General features: G+C 44.9%; 1 protein-coding gene across 1 annotated transcript in view; it reads right to left on the bottom strand.

The window, feature by feature from the left end:
• Positions 1-22,627, bottom strand: part of NUP133 (nucleoporin 133) — a 508,027-nt gene that overhangs the window by 69,262 nt on the left and 416,138 nt on the right. The window contains exons 22-24 of the mRNA XM_018561308.1: positions 6,543-6,678; positions 4,887-4,975; positions 3,078-3,185 (exon numbers count right to left, since the gene is read on the bottom strand). Coding sequence (XP_018416810.1) covers positions 3,078-3,185; positions 4,887-4,975; positions 6,543-6,678 — 333 coding nt within the window. The remainder of the gene's footprint in view (positions 1-3,077; positions 3,186-4,886; positions 4,976-6,542; positions 6,679-22,627) is intronic.

Here is a 22,627-nt window from a genome sequence, read left to right as displayed (position 1 = left end):
AAAAGCACAGATAATAGAAGTTTATCTCTAACAAACCAATGGTGTCGGCTTTCACTTGCTACCTGTGTGCGTGATGACAATATTGGACAAGGGTGTTTGGGCAATAACAACCATCTATTGTTGATGTCACAGCCATATCTAGCAAACAAGCAATGTATGATCACAATGGAGCCATTGCTAGTTTTCAAATTATGTGCATATGCTTGTAGCTGCAACTTTATTTTGCTCTCTGCCTTTGCTAGAGAATGACGGGCAGAGAGCAAAACCACAAATGAGGAGGGAGGCAGGGAGTATAACTCCAGCTTGTAGGCCCTGGACAACACGGTTTGAACCCAGACATCAGGTATGCCCTGAGCCAATAAGCCAAATGGGTTTACAGCTGACCCTCCATCTGTGAAAGTGGAGGATCTCCCTTCATTTCAAAGAGGGTTTGTCGCAGGATGTGGAGGGCCAACCCTTGTGTCTGAATTGAGAGCCCTGTTAGGGCAAGAGGCCTGAGGGCTGGGAAGGATGAAAGGAGCTTTTCTTGAAGGAAGTGGAAGCTCTAGAAATGGGAGGCTTAGGCTGCGTCTTTTGGGGCAAGAATGGACTTAGGCACCTACATTAAGGAGTTCCCTGGGGATGAAAGCATTCTCATATTGCATAAAGATGGAAAGAAGATCCATTCTGAAAATTTGGCGGAGATTGCCCATAAGACCATCAATGCAGAAGCATAAGGCTGCAGGAAAAAATTCTAACTCCAAGAACTTCTGGACCTGTTACGATGAAACCAGAGTTCTTAGCCATAGCTTTAGACCATACGGACAAGGTCTGACAAACCAATATGGTTACAACAGCAGCATCTGTAAGGGCAAATAGGGTTTCCAACCTCTTGTCTTTACAAACTGGATTGTCCTGGACAGGGGCAGTAAGGGCCGTATTAAGACCATTGTGGTAAATTCCTCTCTAGACAGAGTTAGAAGGAGACCTTGGGGGCCAAGGGAAGACCCTGAATTCAGCAATGAGGGGGACAAAAATAGCAGCATGGGACTCATGGTAATGATGTCCCTGGTGGGGGTAGAGCTCTCTTCTGAAGCATGGTCCGAGCTCCTGAGCTCCCCACCCTTGCATCCCTGCCATGTGTGTCCCCCAGAATACTTACAACCATAGTGAGGTTGTGCAGCATGTGTGCAGCCCCAGCCTTAAAGTGACAAGCACACAAATGGTTAATGTGTACTAAAGCAAATAAATTATTCCACTTGGGGTGCTGGGTTATGTGGTTACCTTGGGTCATGTAGTAATGGCAAAGAACTTGCGCTAATGGAAGTAATAAATAATCAATTATATATAAAAGTAGATAAAAGGAATAAAAATTACAATTTAATTAAAAATTATATTAGATTGTTCTGGAAGGGTAAGGGAAGCTGCTGAACAAAAAGGCACTCAGCCCCTATTCGGATGTATTATTTCAAAAAACGTACAGCGCTAGCCGTCCTTTAGATGTAAATATAAGAACTCAGACGTTGAGATCAGGATTAAACAAGTGCTATTGAAAATTAATAATTAATGATTAATAAAACATTCAGTGAAGGGGTGTATCTCAAAATCTTCAATGTGAATCAATTGTGTGAACAAATAAAGTTCATAAAATATCAAAACAGACAATGTATATATTTCTATAATAAAATGTGATAGGCTGTGAATATATGTATCATGTGTAAGTGATTCTTGTTAATAAATAGTGAATGGACAAACAATGTGTACCACTTAAAAAATGAAACAAAAATAAACTTTTTCCAATGTATTTGTGAATAGTCCAAATCTTTTGTAGTTTTTTTTGTAGTTTTTTTATATATATAGTCTTTAGAAATCCATAAATATAAGACACTTCGACAGTGAAAATTCAGTGCAATAATGTGTCCAACGAAAATCCAAAAAACGAGGAAAAAATAATGAAGAAAAAATGAAGACAAAAATAAAAAATAAAAATAAAACAAAATGTAGAAAAAAATGTAGAAAAAAATGTAGAAAAAATGCAGCGAAAAATCCCCTCAAGGGAATGCACTCACCAGATCCGAAGATGTTAAACACGTTTGTTTCATCAAGGTAAGTCTGCAGCTCCGTCTTTAATTTCCATGCTCGATCAGGCTTCAGGGAAGGAAAGGTCTTCCGTTTTACCCGTGATGTTTAAACGGAATATCCTCGTATTTTAGAGGTCCCTCCGGTGGGATATCCAATCATAAAAAATAAGACATACGCTCATAGCGTAGTAAAACCCAGGTTTATTATAGTCATACAGCATACAAGTTTAAAAAGAGCGCTAAAATATGTTTAAAAAAGCCGGCTGGTCACTTTAGGCGTGATTCCTATTAGACTGGATCAAATGATGTGAGAATAGGGGGCGGGCCTATTCTCACGTCATTTGATCCAGTCTAATAGGAATCACGCCTAAAGTGACCAGCCGGCTTTTTTAAACATATTTTAGCGCTCTTTTTAAACTTGTATGCTGTATGACTATAATAAACCTGGGTTTTACTACGCTATGAGCGTATGTCTTATTTTTTATGATTGGATATCCCACCGGAGGGACCTCTAAAATACGAGGAGCGCTGTACGTTTTTGAAATAATACCTTGGGTCATGGCTGCGCATACCAGAGAGGTATTTTGGTCTATGGCGCGGCAGAGGTCACAAAGAGTAGAAATATAGACACAGGCACTCCAATAGCAAATCAAATACGTCTATTTATTGATGTATATGCAGCAAAGCATGATACACTTAATGCAACATTTCGGGGTGTCACAGGATCCTCTTCATTCAGGCAGCGCTCCCTCCTGCGACCCCGGACGGACGAGGGAGCGCTGTCATCATGTCGGTGAGGAGGAGAGAAGCCGCCCGGAGGAGTGCCTGACTCAATGGCTTCATTTCCACTCGCCCCACGCAATTTTCACTCACAATTTGCGAGGGGGCGAGTGGAAATTTTGAGCCCTGGTATATGGTATAGCAAATGATTTCAGTTCATCCAAAACAAAGCCTGTTTTGGGGTATATTTTGAGTTTTATGATATCATTTAGTAGTTAATCTACGCAATTAACATACCTTGATTAATTCTAATGGTGTCAGCACAGGCATCATGTTTAATTCCATCTTTTCCCCCTCTAGAATCTCGTTCTTATCTGTAATCTCATGAGATCTCCAGGAAAAGCTCTTTAACAAAAACAAAAAAAAAAACCCTAACAGTCTGTATACAGTGTTAATTTCAACAGAATATAACATGGAGATCAATTAAAAGCTGTGAAATAATTTCAATTTTCTACAATGGTAATAACTATCAAACAAAAACAAAAAAGGATGTTTTACTCACCGTAAAATACTTTTCTCTGCGGTCATTCAAGGACACAGCTGAAATCCCGCGATCGTACGATAATCAGCAGGTGTATGGAAGGCGTGCGATCGTTTCTACTGTACGGTCGCACGTCTTTTGTCTCCCAAGCAGGCTGGAAAACTTGACGAGAATCGTACGATTGTTGACGGGCTAGTGGCGTTCTCGGGAGACAAATGCTGCGCGGGCCGGTGTGCACAAGCGCACACTGCCCGTGCGGCATTGGAGTCATCGGAAGCCAGCCCCTCAGCGGGGCGGGCTTTCGATGATTGCAAGTACGATCTGCCTGTCCAAGATGGGCAGATCGTACAAGCTTTTAATTAGCTTACAACCATCGCAAGACAAAAGTCTTGCAATGGTTGTAAAGTGTATGGCCAGCTTAAGGATCTTGACCATATGGGTTTTATATCACCACCTGCAGGAGTAGAACGCTAGGCTAAAGAACAAAAAACAGCTCAGGGGCGGCCAAACCCGCTGACTGCAACAATCAACCCAGATCAGCATGCAGAAATGGTAACACTGTAAAACCATAATGAGGGTGAGTGTTGTGTCCTTCAATAAATGCAGAGAAAGGGATCTTATGGTTACATAGTATTTGAGGTTGAATAAAGACATTAGTCCATCAAGTCCAACCTATTAGGATCTCATTCTTAGGAGTACTACTTGTACCCCCGTATATTACGGTCCCTTAGGGAATCGTCCAAAAGTTTCTTGAACAATGCCATACTCTTTGCTGAAATCACCGCCTGTGGCAGTGAGTTCCAGACCCTGACTGCTCTAACTGTGAAGAACCCCCTTCGCCCCTTGTGCTGGAATTTTTTTTCCACCAATTTTAGGTGGTGGCCTCTAGTTTTTGTAATGGAGTTAATTTTAAATAGTTTATCGCTAATGTTGCTACCACCATTGAACATCTTGTACATGGAAATCATATCCCCCCTTAATCTCCTCACCTCCAATGTGAACATGTTTAAATTTAGTAGCCTCGTCTCGTAGCTCTGGTCCTCCATACCCCTAATTAGTTTGGTTGCCCTCCGCTGGACTTTTTCCAGCTCGAGGACATCTTTTCTTAGTACTGGTTATAGGTTTAGTCTTTGATCTTTTGCTCCCTAAGGGTATAGACTTTGAAGTAGCAGTATGTAGTGTGTTTTTAAAAAAAAATCCCACATCTGGTCTGTGTTTAGGTTGTGAGTACAAAAATCCTATTTTCTCTTACATTCATTAAAGAACACAGCTGGATCCTTAGGATCTTGACCATATGGAATGTCCCAAAACAGCATCATAGAGAGTGGGCAAAACAGAACATAACATACCCACAGTTGAGGAGGCACTCACACTGCTGCCTGCAAGACCTTGCGGCCAAAAAGTTGCCCTTGCACTAGCTGGTCAGCCAACTCAACATACACCAGGGAAACTTGTTCGGCGACTAATCCTGACCTAACATTTGTGCCCATTCCATCAGTGTGTGCGTGACCAAGGCCGAAGCCAGGACCAGCCTAAGCAGAGCCCCAGCGACCAAGCGCTGGCACTTCCTCCTTGCTAACAGAGGAGATCAGATTCGGTTCTACCAACATAGAGGAAATAGGATCAGCACCAGACGGTTCCTCATCGGAAACCTCTGAAGAGGAAGGAGAAGGACGCTTCTTAGAGGGCCTCTGTAGCAAGGCTTTCTCAATACGGGAGACAAAACCCACTTCCCACTGAGGCAGAGTAAGGGGAGGACACCCATTGCCACTGCCTAGTAAAACACTGCCTGCCCAAGCCCATATGCTGGCACCTCCCGCTCCTCACAGTGGTGGAGGGGTCACAAACAGAGGAGTCTGCCACAGCAATCCAGAGGACAGGCAGGTAGGATCAATTCTTCCCGGCTCCGCCGACAAGCTAGCAATGCTGAAACTAATAATGCTCCCTGCCCCCTCCTGCCCAGTGAATAAAGGCATAGAAAAGGAGGGGGGATGGGAGCATCCAGCAGGCAAAGTGCAAGGGAACCCCTAGCAATACAAGTAGGCCCATAATGAGGCGAGGCACAGAGAGCCTCATACATACACTCACCTACAAAGGAGGGACAGGACACCCTCAGCCTACAGCAGATCGCCTCCAACAGTAGTCCGGGCGCTGCTGCCCCACAAGGTAGTACTGTGACTGACCACCTGGTGATTGGTCTCACACACACCCCAGGAGAAGATCATCCTCCAGGCCGCTCAGCGAAAGCAGAGTCATCACAGCCTATCTAGCTGGAGCAAAGAACTGCATACGCTTGTAGAACTACAGTTGGGTGACTACCAGGATCTATATATCTGGGCTGTCGCACAGGTAGCGGCTTGATTGAAAATCAAAATACAACAAAAAATGGGGAAAAAAGTCCTAGATCTAACAATAAAATGAGGACAAAAAAAATCCTAGGTCAAAACTCCTGAACGCTAGGCAAAAAAATGGATTGTTGCAGTCAGTGGATTTGGCCACCAGCAGTGACCATTCCTGGCCTGTTTTTTGCCTAGTGTTCTACTCCTGCAGCTAGTGATATAAAACCCATATGGTCAAAATCCTAAGGATCCAGCTGTGTCCTTCAATGAATGGAAGAGAAAGGTGCCTTTGTGAACATTAGATATAGAGTAAGGGCCCAATTTATGAAACCACACTATGGCCTTACTGCATTACATTTACATACTGTTAAGCAATATGTTCTGCAACTGTGCATTATGCTCCAAAGCAAGCAAAGAGCCATTTACTTCAAAGAATGAAAAAAAAACCCACCCCCCAATAAAAAAAATGACAAAGTATTCTCTGCAGGATAATGCACGGGCTCCACACCACAGTCTACATTCATGGATCACTCAATATTCATAAAATACAGAGGTAGTGTTACATAAACACAGTGGTGTCTGACAGAGAGGATAGCGATATCCACTCTCCTTGGAATGTAGCCTTAGGTATCTGAGGACAAGTATGAAGATCAAGTATTTATACTTTATAAACCTGAGTATATAAGAGCAGATTGATCCAAACTGTGAAGGATCATAACATTTTCTATTCACAATAGCCTGAAAGCCTAAATTGAATGAATTTCTAAAGATTATTATAAAGATTATAATTAGAATATTTGAGGATCCTCTATCTCGTTCATCAAATTTTTACAGTGCCACAACAATGAAGACTGCTGATAAAAAAGAGACATTGACAATTACCTTCAATCTTATCTTGTAACATATCTTCACGGAAATCAGATGCTAAAGCAGCCAATTTGCTCAGTGCTAACAATGTCTTTTTCTTACTAAAGATCTGTCTCTCCATGTCTGCGAGGTTATGCAGTGTTCTGTGTGCCTGCAAAAAATATGAAAATAGAAATTAGAAAAATAGGATTTTGTACTTACCATAAATACTCTTCCCAGAGTACATTGACACAATACTTCATATTTATATAAACATGGGTTATACTACCATCTACAGGCCTGGACAATAGGCACAAAAAACAAAGGCCAGCCTCTAGGTGTCACAATCTCTCTCAACTAATCTGCTCAGTTGTAGCAAGCGGTATGAAAAACATAACAATCTCTACCACAAGAAGGGGGGGACCTGTGTCCCTAACTGGACTCCAAAATGATGGGACACAGCACTTCCCATTCAAGAACCATAGGGCGTTCCCAAAAACTGGGGATGAACACACCCCAACAGTAAACAGGCAAATCAAAGCAGAACAATTGAAACTGGGGGCTCACATAGATGCCCACAAAATGTTGCAACTGAAAAATATCATCCAATGATGCTCAGACATCCACCAGCTAAGAATCGGCGAAATTGTGAGCCCAAGTCTTGCAAGCCTGAGATACAGAGATGCCTGATTACGAAAAGCTCAAGAAGCAGTTTCATTATCATTGCTAGACACGGCTCACCTGTCCCGTTCTGATCTCCCGACGAAAAAACTACTGGCCAGGGTCTGGGTGTCTGTTAGAGCCCTCCTGGGGCTTTCTGAGGTTCCCACCATTACCCCACTATGGGATAATGGCAGATTGCCTGAAGTACAGAAACTGAGGGGATTTGTCTCATGGAGGAGGGAGGGGATTCACCTCATATCACAGGTCTATGATGCAGGCACTCTATGCTTATTCCAACAGCTGCAGTCCAGATTTAATTTGCAGAGGACCCAATTCTTTCAATATCTCCAGTTGAGGCATGCCCTGTCTGTACACCCGGGGACTAGTCCACTACAAATAAACAAGGTTCCACTCCTGGACCAGATTGCAATATCTACGCATACCAAAAGGTGTTATCTCCCTGTTATACTCCCATCTACTCTCCCACTTTCTGAGGAAGTATCCTCTCCACTGTAGATCCGCATGGGAGGAGGACCTGGGGGCCCTCATGGAGGAGGAAAGGGAGAGCGCCATGGCCTCGGTGGGTGCCTCCTCTTTGTCCTCCTCTCACAGGCTGACTCAGCTTTTTATCTTGCACAGAACGTACCGCACCCCAGTTTTCCTCTTTAAAATCGGAGTGAGAACAGACTCTAAATGTCCTAAATGTGGTATCGAGCCCGGGTCCCTTATACACCTTTTGTGGTGATGCCCCAAATTAGTGAGATACTGGGATGCAGTGATGAGGTATATCAACTCCACGTTTATGATCCAGCTCCCCCATTCTCCCCTTGCATGCCTTCTAGATGTGTTTGACACCTCCACATGGGATGATCCCACAGTGGTTGCTGTATCTAGGGCTCTATTTGCAGCAAGAAGGATCATTGCACTTCAATGGATGTCCCCTGCTGTCCCGACGGTATTGACCTGGATGGGAGAGTTGGATCGTATTCTCACACTGGAAAAAAATCACATACAAACACAGGGGTATTAAGTCAAAATTTTATAATATCTGGGATAGATGGTTAAACAGGCAGATGCCATAAGGTGCTGACCCCTAAAGTTCCGTCAGGATGTGTTCGCTAGGAAGGGGTTGGAGGCCGAAGGTGAAGGAACACAGGAAGGGAACGTGTAGCAGATGCGGGAGTGAGTTGGTGGTGAGGAAGGGGGCTCTACTGCAACGGACTAGAGTGCACAAATGGGAGGTTAGCCCAGAGGACACTGTGGGATGCGGGCTGAGTCAGGCTCGAAGGGGATAGATGAAGGGGTCGCACAAGTATAGATCACAAAGAGGGTTTAGGATGGCCAAGACGTGCTACAGGTGACGCCAAGAGCGGCCAAATACAAATGTGGAGATGTCTTGGAGAGTGGGGAGCCATATCTCCGCCTCCAACAGAAGGCATCATCACTCCATTCCATTGTTCTTGTCTTTCTCTCTATCTATATTGTTTTCTCTTCTCTTTTTTTTTCTTTTTCTGGTTTTGGTTTCTTTCTATATGGGTGCGATAAACTGGTGATAAATATGCATTACCTACATTTCTAAGCCCCCATCCCCCCCCCCCCCCTTTTTCCCCAATCCGGTCACATGGCTACTGTTAATTGATATCTGTTAACTGTTTTGGTAATATTGCTCTGTATGTTACAGAGCGGAAAGTATTCTGTCATATAAATGTCTAAATCAAAAAAAGAAAATGTCAATAAAATGTATCCGATTTAAAAAAAGAAGCAGTTTCACTGCCCTAGTGGTGTGAGCCTTACCAGGAAAAGAGGGAACTTAGCCCTTAAACATATACAACTGAACAATAATGAGTTGAATCCACTAGTAAATGGTGAAAATGGAAGCCAGTAAACCCTTCTGGGAAACTTCCAGAAAGACAAACAAGGAATCTGACATCTGAAAAGAAGCTGTGTCATTCAAATAAACTCTAACAGCTCTCACTGCAGCCAGACAATGGAGAGCAATATCCTTGAGTAGGAAGCGGGAACAAAGAAAGCAAGACAATGTCTTTATTCAAGTAAAAATGAAGGACCACATTAGGAAAAAAAAGAAAAGAAAAGATCTCAGCATGCAACAAAAAAAAAAAATCTATGTGGAGAAACAAATAGAATTCCATGCAACACAGCCTAGACAGCTCCAAAACTCTTCTTGCCAATGTAAACGTCACAATGAATGTCACCTTGTGGGAAAGGGAAGACAAATTAAAACATCCTAATTGGCTCAAAAAGTGGCATCTGAAAAGCTAATGAGACCAAGTTCCAATCCCACAGTTGAAGCAGAGGTCTAAAAGGGGAGTGACACCCTGGATATATGAGGTACATCATGGGAAAAAAAATGTGGATCAACGAATGGGTAGTAAACCCAGGACAGCCAAGACACCTGACTTGGTTGCTGCTTAAAGCCATGCTTCAACTGACTACAAAATAGAGAAAAGAGAAGGACAGGAAAATCACTAGACGTTCACTAGAATGTTGATCAGAGGTTTTGCCTGCTCCAGTGACCAACCAATAGGGCCCAGTACTCTGCCTCAGCCAAGGAGGCTCAAGTAATCACCTATCAAGAGAGAGAGGGAGAAAGTGTCTGTTAGCTGCAGCTAGAGAATAGAGAAACAACATCACATTATGGAAAACGGGGTGCAAAGACAAAATCTATTTCCTTGTCCAATGACAAGGGTGACTTGACCAACACAGACAAAAGGTTTCTTTACAGGGTCTTCATATGAACCTAGGCAAATGGTATCAAGCCAATGGAGGACACTATTAACCCAGAACTCTCCTGCAATCCAGAGAGTGGATCGACTCTAGAACTTTAGTTGCTGAACCAAAGGCAAAGTTTTATCAATTTTTCCTAGGACAGGTATACCCTGGCTAGGGTGGTGTCTAGACCCATGTACTTCAGGCCATACATTGGGATTCAGCACTGATCACTAACTAGCCGAACTTCTCAAAGAGTTTGAACGAAGAAGACAGACAACTTCTCCCTCAGGAGGAAATTCTCCTGGTAGCCTACAATTATGATGCTCTGCAGTCCTAGAGCTAATATATGAGGGTTAGCAGCATGGTCAACAGCCTCGCTGAAAAAATAAAATAAAAGGTCCTTTTTTCTCATGGTTAGGTGGAGAAAATATTGGTAGTCTATACATATTTCAGATAACTACGGAGGCCAGAAAATCCCCCAGTGGAAAGAGGCCATCACAGAATGTATGGATTTAATAGTGAACTTTTACAAAGGTTTTGGCCGCATCTAGGTTGAAAATGGGGCGAGTGCCCCGTTTACAAACTAAGAAGGAACATATTAGAGTAAAATCACTTTAATTTTCCCAGAGTGGCACCGGGAATGCCAGATGATACTGACTGCCTAATGAAGGTCTGCCAAAAGCTGAGGGGAAATCAGACCACTTAATGACAAAAGTGCACAGGGTGGGGAAGAGGAACAGAACGCTATTCTGTATGCAAAAGAGACTACTTTTGGCACACACACGTCAGCCATACATGCCCTCTAAACCTCTGAGAAAGCTAACAGAGTTTGCCCCACCTGTGAGTTCACAAGTTGGAGGAAAACTTCATGCTGCTAAAGGTTTGTTGGTGGATTTGGTGTTTTCGGCCTACCAAGGTCTTTTGAAACCTGCGGAGAAAGCAGTCTTATATGGGCTGAAAGGCTGTGGCTGGTCTTGGGGTATCAATGGACCACTTTGTAGCAGTTAAGAACTTGCTGACCTCTGCTTTTATGGGCCCAGGGAAGAGAAATATTCTTACCCCCTAACTACTTAAATATTCAGTCTAGCAAAGTCCAGAAGAGTCGGTCACCCACAGAGGGTATATGCACTGACCAGCATTATAGTTCTATATACCTGTACAGATAGACTGATGCAGCACACCAAACAGCTGGAGTCTAAGGAGAAGACTTCCACTATAAAGTAACTGACAACAGACAACTCAAAAGTCTCGAGAGGCTTTAGAGACCGGTGCAGAAGTGCAGAGCTCAGCCATTGGTAAGTAGCTGTCACAAAGCTGATCCCTGTTGCATTCAAATGTAATGCTGAGGACAGAACATATCTTCAAAAAAAAGGATTGCACAGTGGGTTCGTCCACATCCATATGTTGACCTATCCTCTTACTTGTGCCAGATATTGCCAAGGTAATACATCAACATGGCAAAAAGAATTATATTACTCACAAATAAGTCTTACATTGCACTAGTAAGTGTCGCCTCTGTTTCCCCTGTGGGTTATTCACAGACCCTGAAGTGGATAAAAGACCAGGCCCACAACCTTAGGGAGTGACGGAACACTAAAGCTGGGGAACAATTGTCACTGGGTTTGGTGGATTGTGGCCCTGTGATAGGGCAGTAGTGCCGTTTTCCTAATAAGGTGTCAGTTGATGAAGCAAATTACAAGTTAGAGAAGAGAATAGCCATGGCTCTAGACCTAAAGATAGCTCAGCAAGTGAATCCAAGACAGAAACCTCTGGCACAAGACATGGAGCAGAGCTCAGTGGTGGAAAGACAACGCAGCCAAACATGCCTCTGCAGGGACATTTCCGATGCAGGGCTGTTGCAATAAAATTAGGGCACTGGCCGTTGTTTTTTCTCTTTCAATACATTTTAATTAAGTTTACAAAACAGTAACACAACCGCATAGAAAAATGCATTAACCTCCCCCCCCCAGGGTTAGGAATGCCTCTGCAGGGCATGCTTGCATATTCATACCCATCAAACACGATAACAGTCTTTACAATCTCTTCCATAGATCCTGCACTACGGGGCATGTCCGCCATATGTGGAGAACCGTTCCCTTATCGGCAAAACCACTGAAACATTTTCCCACATGGCCTGAAACAAAGTGCTCAAGGTTAATATCCCTAAATATTATGCTCTCTGAGGAAAGCATCTAAATGATTCTTGAATGAGTCAATACTCTTTGCTGAAACCACTCACTGCAGAAGGAAGTTGCACAATGTTACCACTCTTGCAGTAAAGAATCCCCTACGCAGTATACAATTAAACCTTTTTTCTTACAAATTCAGGCGGTGGCGTACTGTCCTCTTGACTGAATTAACAGTTGAACAATGATTCTACCACCACCATGGAACAAATTTGTACATTGCTATCATGTCCCCTCTTAGTTTCCTCTTTTGCAGAATAAACAAGTTTAAAAGAGAACTATGGGGTAAGTGTTTTTCCCCATAGTTGTCTTAAGGGTCACAGGAGGACATATATTAGCATCCTCCCGTGACCCAAAGCTCAGTATACCGCGAGCTACAGCTCGTGGTATACTGACACAGCCGGGATGGATCCCGACATGACTGTCGAGATCCACCCAGCTGCGTGAGTGACAGCTGGCTCTGCCCATCCAGAGGCAGAGCCAGCTGTACCCGCCCCCTCCCCCGTTCCTCCAGTCAGTGCTGGAGAATCGGAGCGGGGAATCCCTGCAGGGAGCCGTGACTGACAGTCATGGCTCTCTGCAGGGAGATGATCAAGAAGTGAGCGAGCGACTGTATGTGTTCGCCCACTTCCCCATCTATTGAGACGACGTGTGACAGTTTAATTGTCACACGTTGGCTCGCACTATGAGGATAAGTGATTTTCACTCACCTCATAGTTCTCCTTTAACCCCTTCGTGACGGGAGACGCACACTGTACGTCCCACCACGAAGTGCCTATATGACTGGCCATGTACACTGTACGTGACAAGTTATTTAAGGCTCTGTAATGCCGGTAACTGCTAATTTTCAGCGGTTACCATACATTATTGAATGTCTCAGTATTGAGGCATTCATTAATGAAATAGTTAAGCTTTTGTAAAAGCTTCTTTCTTTCATTAATGAAAAAATTAAGCCGTTACATGCAAATACAGGATCGCTAAATAGCAATCCCGTATTTGACAGCTGAAAATAGCAGAGCGGTAGCAGAGTGACTCACCTCCCTGCTATTCGTTTTGAAAGCTCGATAGCCCGATGATACATTTCAGGCACAGAGATACAAGAGATACAATGTATCTCTGTGCCTGAAATATATCACTTCTGATCGCCTAGGCACGATCAAAGACCTTTAGCGAGCCTAATAATAGCCAAAAATTCAAAAAGTTAATTTATCAAGCAGTCATTAATAAACTGACAAAAAAAAGTGTTTTTTTTTTTAACAAAGTGTAAAAAAATAAAGTGTAAAAAAAATGAGGAAAATAAAAATGATATATATATTTTTTTATACTATAATTATAAAATATTTTAAAAAAAATAATAATCAAAACTTGTGAAAAAAAGTGTTTTCTTCTAGTTTTTTTTCCTAATTCTTTTATATCTCATTCAAACTAAGTGAGGTGTTAGGTACACATGTTTGATATAATGATATAGCCCTATCAGTCCTCTAAAAAACAATATATAAAATGTGTGGGTACATTTAGTAAGAAAGTATATTACTGCTGTAGAAGGATCACACAGCAAAAATGTAAAAAGTGTGTCAGTCATTTATGAACAGAAAACTAGCTCAGTCATGAAGGGGTTAATGCTTGCAATCTTTCCTTGTAGCTTTGGTCTTCTAACCACTTCATTGGTTTCATCGCCGTTCTCTGGACTCTCTCCAGCTCAAGGACATCCCCTTTTACATACATGAAAGTAGGCTGGTAGCCTTACTTGCTGCAGCCTGGCATTGCATACCGTTACTAAGTCTACTGTCGATTAGGACCCCCCAAATCTTTTTCCACCTCCAATTCCCCCAGTGGAGCTCCCATTCGTGCATGCATATTTTTAACAGCAAAATGCATGACTTTACAATTTCAAAATGAAACCTCATCTGCCATATAGTTGACCATTCTTCTTTTTTATCCATGTCCTCGTGTAGTATTCCCTGTCTTGTTCCGAGTTTATCACACTACAAATTTTGGTGTAGTCAGTAAACACTAAAATATGGCTATTGATACCAACTGCAATATTGTTAATAAACAGGTTTATCAGCATTGACCCCAAGACAGAACGCTAGGGTATGCCACTGCCAGCCATTTACCACTTCGAAAACTAACAATTTATCAATACTCTCTGGATAGGATCCTGTAGCCAGCTCTCTATCCATGCACATACCATTTCATCAATGCTCAACGATTGTAGCTTGTATATTAAGTGTTTATGTGGTACCGTATTAAATGCTTCTGCAAAATCTAGGTACACTACAACCACTGGCTTTTCTCCATCCAGATTGTCACTCACCTCCTCAAGACCATTCTTGTCAAACCAACCTATTGGTATTCTAATACCAATAGGTTGGTTTGACAAGAATGGTCTTGCATGAAACCATGCTAGTTGTAACTTATGATATCATTAACCTTTTCAACTTCTTGAATGTAGTTTTTTTTATCATTCTCTCAAACAATTTGCATACTGTAGATGTTAGGTGGACTGGTCTTTAATTTAGGGTAATTTCATGGAAAAGGGCATTATGCGAGTCATCTTCAATGCACAAACGTAATGGTCGTTGAGTGGGGTCAAGACTATGTAAACGGTAGCAAGAAGAGAGTCTTGCTTATTGCCCTATTGTCTGCATCATTATCCAGTAACAGGTTGAGATCACATCTAGCCCTTTCAATGTCTAATTTAGTTTGCAGGAACGGAGTTTGTTGTAAGAGTTGAAGTTTGATGTGGAAGGTGCCCAATTGAAACAGCTGTTGTGCCCTCTCACGTGTAAGCTTAGAAGCGAGCTGGATACAGCTCCCTTACACCACAATCTTGTGGGCCTCCCATAAGGCAAGTGGGGAAGTGTCCAGGCCTCAGTTATTTGCAACTTAGTGCAAAATAGTGTTTTGAATAAACATGCAAGAGGTTTCATCAGTGAGCAGAGTCTTTAAGGGTCCAAGTACAGTCTACTGAACTAGCCCACAAAGATACAAGAGACAGAGAGAGTCCTCTGTGGTAAGTTCACAAAAAGGGAATAGAAGAAACTGACACACTGGGCAAAAGTGTGTGTGTGTGTGTTTGAGATAAACACGTGGTGAATTCTAGAAAAAATGCTGTGAGGACTAGAATTTTTTTTTTTTAATACCGTGTAGATGGGTTCAGCTCCTTCCAACTATCAATCAATGTGTGAGAAAAGAGAAGGGAACAAAAGAAGGACAAGTGAGCAGACGGAGAGGAGTCATTATCCAAAGGTGGGTTTACTGTGAAACTGGGGTCTTCACACAGGATAAGAGTATCCTGTTGGCGAGTTCTAACCACAGTTATGACGTGTCGAAAAAGAGGAGCTGGTTCAACTTAGGAGCATAACAGGTAGCTATTATTAGCTCATGGTCCTGTAAGAATCCGACTAAAATTAAGTAGCAAGTATTAGAGTGCCGGTGAGGTGCTAATTTACTAGTACCCACCTGTGAATTATGGGTAGATTTCGGTCAGGAGTGCGATGAGACTCGGGTGTGTTTCACTTTTGCTGAGAGTCTCCTCAAAGGGATGACCCCTTTAACCTAATCCTTTGACTGACAAGGATGTGTCCTAGAAGTAGCAGGTTATCATCACAAACTAAGGAAGCAAAAAAAGACCCTAAACAAGCAAAACGAACGACAGAAAACTGGGCAGAAATACAATCACAGGAAAAAAGAAGGGCCGCAACAGACGCACTGAGCCCCAGAGATATGACCGGTAAGTTCAACCAGCACCTGGAGCCCACACAAATATGCCCACAGGGGTGGTCACAACCTGTCATAGCCCTTGGAACCAACAGGAATGCCTGACAACCACTGCCACCGGACAGCGGCCTACAAGTGCCCAAGTTGAGGACCCCAGGCATAAATATAACAAAAGACATGCCCGACCCCGGCCAGTACGAAACACAGCCCTGCCCACCCAGCGCATGCAAAGTCACACTCACCACCTCTAGCTCCAGGGAACATGGCAGGTGATCGTCAGCTGAGGAAGAGCGTCACCCTCTGGCAGGCTGCTGAGCTATGACGACCTGGGAGGGTGGACGTAAAGTCCAGCAAGGGCGCAAATGACAGCATAAGGGCAAAGCCTACAAGAAACATGGCGACCGAGGCAATCAGTGCTAACAGGCCACAAGCCTCCATCTTAATTGTCGAGACACCCGACCGAGGGATGCCCGCACACACGTAAGGGATCAAAACCCACCAAAGACACAGGTCCCATCAGGGAGCAAAAAACCCCTGCAGACCACGAAACGGGAGGCCGCCGACCTGCCCCAGGCCCAACATGGTGCATACGGACAAACAGGACCCATCCACAAAACCCCCAGCAGGCAAAACTCATACACTCACCGCCCCCCACAAAAGGCATGATGGACCTTGCCGCCGGAGCAATCTCGGCGTCCCACCGTTCAAAGAACGAGTCAAGGGCGAGCAGAATATAGGGGTTGTGGCGATCGGTCACCATGAGAGAACCTGCCAGCGCCGCAGCACTGCATACAGGGCCAGCCACAGTACACGAGGCAGTGGCCGTCAGAAGGTCCAGATGGAGCAGAGGCTAAACCTAGCAGTGTAGCCGCATCCCCACACTTCAGGACAGAGCTCTAAACGTGTGCAGGAACCACCAGGCACAACCACCAGTTAGTTGTGGTAACAAGGAGGCCATGTAATCCCAAGACCGACATCACCATTGGCTGTTAATAAAGTGTTAGCAACGTATGCATCACAAAACAGGGGAATAAGGAGAAGCAAGGTACCCCCAAGACCAGCCAGGCCACCAACCCACAGCGAAGGATAGAAGGAAGGTCCCTTGTACTTACCACCACCAAATTCATGGAGGGTACCATCTCCCAGGACAGATCATCTCTCACCGCAGTGGGGGTGCTGTCAGCTGGGGGGGCACTGTGACAGAGCAACAAGTTCACCCGGTCATATGTGACCCCCGTGAGAAACACTCACAGGCTGCCCGCAAATCCAGGATAGGGCTGTCGCAGCCGACCCCACACGTAGCTAAGGACCTGCGTGCGCTCGTTGGCTGAGCTGCGGGACCATTAGGATCTATATTATCCAGCTGGTCACCCAGCACAGCTGGGTAAACAATAAAAAACCCTGCACAAAAGAGAGGACTAAGAGTCCCAGCAGGGAGCTTAGGTCCTAACTCCTTGACACTAGGCAAAAAAAACTGGAGAAGCTTCTAGCTGTTATGGGGTTTGGCCACCATCAGGGCCAACCCCTAGGCTGTGCTTTGGTTTTGTGCCTAGTGTCCTTCTCCTGAAGGTAAGGCTATATAACCCAATTAGTCATGATCAGAAGATCCACGGTGTCCTTCAATGAATGAAAGAGAAAGATGCAAACATCACTTAACCTAAAATCATCATAGTTGCCTTGTAACCCCTTTATGACTGAGCTTGTTTTTAGTTTCTGTTCGTTAATGACTGACACGCTTTTTACATTTTTGCTGTGTGATTCTTCCACATAAGTAATATACTTTCTTACTAAGTGTACCCACACATATTATATATTGTTTTTTTAGAGGACAGATATGGCTATATATTTATATCACATATGTGTATTTAACGCCTCAATTAGGAGAAATAAAATATTAAAATTGGGGAAAAATGTAAAGAAAACACTTTTTCCCCAGTTTTGGTTTGTAATATTTTTTGTTTTAAATAGCACAGCTAAACTAAAATAAATCCATTAAATGCATTCATTTATTTGTCCTTTATTTGAAAAACATTCACATCCCTAGAATTTTTGAAATTTTTCTGTACTTGTCAGCCTAAAACTAAAACCTAACATTTTATAATTTTTTCTCTAAAAGCTAATAGTGGTCACATGGCATACAATGTCACTGTCAGTAATAACCAGATAGTATACTACCAGATAGTATAACCAGGCTCAACATTTTCACTCGCCCCCTTGCAAATTGCGAGTGAAAATTTGCGTGGGGGCGAGTGGCAATTAAGCCATTGAGTCTGGCACTCTGTCACGGACAGAGGCAGCTATTGTGCTCGTCCAGCCACAGAACGGATGAGCAGCTCCTCCTCAGAGCACAGGAGCTGACAGCCGAGCTTTCTGCTGTAATTAAAAAACTCTGCAGAGGTTAGAGCAGTGATTAACCCCTACTGTGCCACAGGTTCTATACAGTTTGGAATGTGTATGGTGACATAGGAATGTATTGATTAATATGAGCAAGTGCGTATGTGTAATGCCCTGTGTGTTATGCTGTGTGTATGCCCTGTGTGATATGCTGTGTGTTATGCTTTGTGTAATGAGTGTGTTGTGCTGTTCGTATGTGTAATGCCTTGTGTGTTGTGCTGTGTGTGCGTTGTGCCCCGTGTGTGTGTGTTTGTGTTATACCCAGTGTGTTGTGCTGTCTGTTTGTGCTATGCCCGGTATTGGTCCAGCAAGAGAATGATTAGTTTGTTCCCTGGTACACTCTGTACATCTGTGCACAAGAAGGATAGGATGGAGTGGGTTCAGGTAGGGCAACAGGTGGCGAGTAACTTAAGGCCTGGCTAGTAGCTCAGGACCTGAAATTTTGAGCCCTGGTATAACAATATAGTTAAATATATAATTGTTATTTAAATTCATTTTTTTACACTTTTTTTTTTTGTAAATTCTTTATTTAGAAGAGATTTTTTCCTTTTTACATATAACAAGAAGGGTACAATGGGTGTCAACAATGGCCCGCAAGGGCTGAGAAACTTGCATAGACATAACATTCTTATATAGGTAGGACACACCAAAGGCCCGTCAGGGGCTTGGGATGTTGTTCAGGTGCATAATGCTGATTAGTACCTACGGAGTACGTCAAGCACCCCGTGAGGGCAGATCATAGAAAGTAAAGTGGGCAGATATTAAATTTCGCATTGCAGGTTTAACAACACATACAAAGGGGGGAGAACAATAAACAAAGTGGGTAAAAGAAGGGGGTAGGTACAATGGTAGGACCCGTATGGTTAAGGATAGCCCGCAAAGTAGAAGAGAGGAAGCTCCAGTCCACTCTGTCGAACGCCTTCTCCGCGTCCGTAGACAGCAGGACGCAGGGGGAGGCGGACGACAGGGCGCAGTGGATAACTCCCAGGGCTCGGGTGGTGTTGTCCCTCGCCTCTCTTGCAGGGACAAAGCCCACCTGGTCTAAATGGACCAGGTCAGCTAGATGTGGAGAGAGGCGGAGGTACAAGATTTTTGCGAATAGTTTCGTGTCCGCATTTAGGAGGGAAATGGGCCGATAACTCGGGCATAAAGAGGGGTCTTTGCCCTCCTTGGGGATAACTGTTATATGGGCATGAAGTGATTCAGGTGGGATGGGAACCCCATCCAGCATGGAGTTGAGGGCTGATAGGAATGAAGTGGATAGGAGGGGGAGAAAATGCTTGTAGTATGGGAGGGAGAATCCGTCTGGGCCAGGGGCTTTACCAGATTGGGTGAATTTGACGGCGGATGTCAGTTCGGCAAGGGTGATCGGGGATTCCAGTTGGGAGAGGATGGAAGGGTCAAGAGAGGGCATGCCGGACTCTGCAATATACGCGGCTATGCTAGAAGATCGGGCTTGGGTGTGGTCTGGGGAAGTGGGCGGCGAGATGTTGTACAGGGATGAATAATAGTCGCTGAAAGCGGTGGCTATGTCTGCTGGAGTAGATTTGATACCGGAGTGCCGGGATATGTAGGGGATGTATGCCCGGGCCTGGCGTTTGCGGAGTGCTCGAGCCAGATATTTGCCACAGTGGTTGCCGTATTCGTAAAACATGCGCCTACCTTTGGTGAAAGATGCTTTGACTTTCGTGAAGCAGTGCTCACGGAGTTGTTCTCGTAGCGAGCACAGTTGCGTCTCTACGGCTTTGTCGACAGTGGCTTTGTGTCGTGATTCCAGGTGGTGTCTATATTGAGAACAGGTCTACAATAATACATAAACATAAGCAGAGCTGCTAACAGTGGAGGGTACCTCAGAATGATCGCGGAGTTGTTCATGAGGGCCCGTGGTAGGTGTCCACCCGATAGGCGCACGGAGTGTTACCTCCTATATCCTGAGGGTTGGTTCGTCACCTCGCGGTCGGCCTCCATGAAGAACGTCCGGTTGGGGTTGTAGGGTACCTAGCTCCAAACAGGTCCCCCTTTGGTTCCTCCTAGGATGGGTACCTGCAGGGGGGTATAAAAGTGGACATCAAATAGGAAATGCAAAATATAACGTCAACATTTGCAATGCTCTAAATATCAGTCAGGTACAGCTAAAAGACCCTGCAGGGGGATAGAGCACAGTAATAACAAAGCCGTCTCTGAAGGGTCAAGGGAGCGCATCTGTCCCGGTTAGATGGGGTAGGTAGGAGGATGGTAGCCGTAGGGAGGGGGAGCATGCATCCACCGGTCGGTGAAGTGTTCTGGAGATGGTTAGTGCGTCTCTCCCTAGGACTGTCATCAGGGGGGGTCTATGGTGTCCGGCAGGGCCAGGCTACCACACAAGGCGGACCGGCATGTTGGTGGCCACGGGGAGGCTAAGTACGCATCCGCAGGGGTTGGAAGGGTCGGTGGGTGAGCCACGGTGGTGTCGGGGAGTGGGGCACTCCGGATCTGCCGGTAAGGATGGGGGGGGTCTCCCCCGAGGTTCAAGGGGGTGAGTCCCATCCAGCCGTATGGGCTCAGTGCGTAAGAGGGTACCGGCAGTGAATTTGGGGCCCGGGTAAGGACTTGGGGCAAAAAAAACTGCATAACGTTCACCAGGATTGGATAGATGGGACTCCTCGGGGGGTTAAGTTCCATGGTGATCCAGCAGGGGTCCGGCATCATGGCTCGTTGGAAGATGGCGTATGTCGCGGCACCCTGGGTCGATTGGAAGAGGAGCTGCGCCGTCGTCGTCTCTGGGGCATAGGGCGATTATCGAGATCCAGGCCGGGGCTCAGCCAGTCAGGTATTTCCACCGGGGAGATTGCTAGGAAGGAGAAGAGGTCCCCCAATTGGGCCGGGTGCCGAAGTATAAATGTACGACCATTCCGGCGGACATTGAGGCTGAAGGGGTAGCCCCAGGTGTACAGGCCACCGGCTTGACGGATCTCAGAGAGGAGGGGTTGGAGCATCCTCTGCATTTGAAGAGTGTTGTAATGGGCGCAATAGTCGTTTTTGCACGTATGCGCCCCCGACGCATGTTTGCATGTATGCGTGTATGTATGGGTGGGGACTTAAAATTTTTTTGTGTTTGTATTCTTTTTTATGTGTAACTTTACATTTTTTTTGGGGGGGGACTTAAGTTTTTTTTTCCTTTTACTAAACTTTATTGCTATCACATACGGGGCTAATAAAAACCCCCTATGTGATAGCAAAATATGTGACAGGTCCTCTTTATGGAGACATCAAGGGTCTCCAAGACCGCTGTCACCTAGGACCCCCCAAAAGAAGCTGATGAAGCACAGATCTGCTCCATCAGCTTCTTTGCAGCTTCGGAAGCTGGAGAGTGACACAAGAATGCGGAAGGGATGTATTATACAACACTTCCGCATTCTTGCAGAGGAGAGGGGACCGGAGGGAGCTCGTGTACCGAGCTCCCTCTGACCTGTGACACAGGCACCATGCTGATCCCGGGCTCGCACCGGGCACAGCAGAGCCCGGGATCAGCGCAACAACGGCGAGGGGGGACACACACACACACACACACACACACACCGATCGGCACCTCATACACGCGATCCGCCGGCTCTACAGCCGGCGGATCGCTTGTATGGTAATAGGCATCGCTGCCTGTTTTTAAATTTCGTCCGTTTCCCACACATACCGGGTTCGCTCACCTCTCGATCCTGTCACGGCAGTTCCCCTCTCCCCGCTCCGATCTGCCAGCGCTGACTGGCGGAACGGACGGGGGAGGGGGCGGGTACAGCTGGCTCTGCCTCTAGATAGGCAGAAGGAGCTGTCACTCACGCAGCTGGGCGGATCTCGACGTCGATGTCGGATACGCTCCGGCTGCGGCTGTAGCTCACGGTATACTGAGCTTAGGGTAACGGGAGGACGCTAGTTTGTGTCCTCCCGTTACCCTAAGGAGAACTATGGGGAAAAACACTGACCCCATAGTTCTCCTTTAAGGAAAAATTATTGAAAATTTTGACCAAAAAAAAGTAATTTTTTCATTATGTAGGGAAACAATGATTATTAACCATATTTTTGGTAAAATATAAAAGACGGAGTCACGTTGGGTAAATAGACACCAAACATGTCAAGCTTTAAAGTGACATTAAACCCTCAGATTTTTTAACATAAAACAATACTGTAATGTGTGCCTTACTGTAATCCATGGTTGTTTCCCTTCTCTTTGCTGCTGTTCCTTTTAAATCTGTATCTGTTCTCATGCTGGGCAGAACTTCTGTTTTGCAGCATACTGCCTTGTCTCTGGAATGGATACATGGTGTCTGTGTGTAGGTTTGCAACCTGAGCCAGCACTACAGGAAGAGGCACTCAGCTGCAAAGGGAAGTTCTCCCCCAGCATAAGAAGACATGAGGATTTAAAAGGAAGAGCAGCAAAGAGAAGGGAAACTACCG

This window comes from Nanorana parkeri, unplaced genomic scaffold (assembly GCF_000935625.1).
Source record: "Nanorana parkeri isolate BGI_ZX_2015 unplaced genomic scaffold, ASM93562v1 scaffold515, whole genome shotgun sequence".
NCBI classification, from domain to species: Eukaryota; Metazoa; Chordata; class Amphibia; order Anura; family Dicroglossidae; genus Nanorana; species Nanorana parkeri.
Note: the sequence above shows the minus strand (reverse complement) of the source record. Positions and strands in the feature narration are given on the sequence as shown.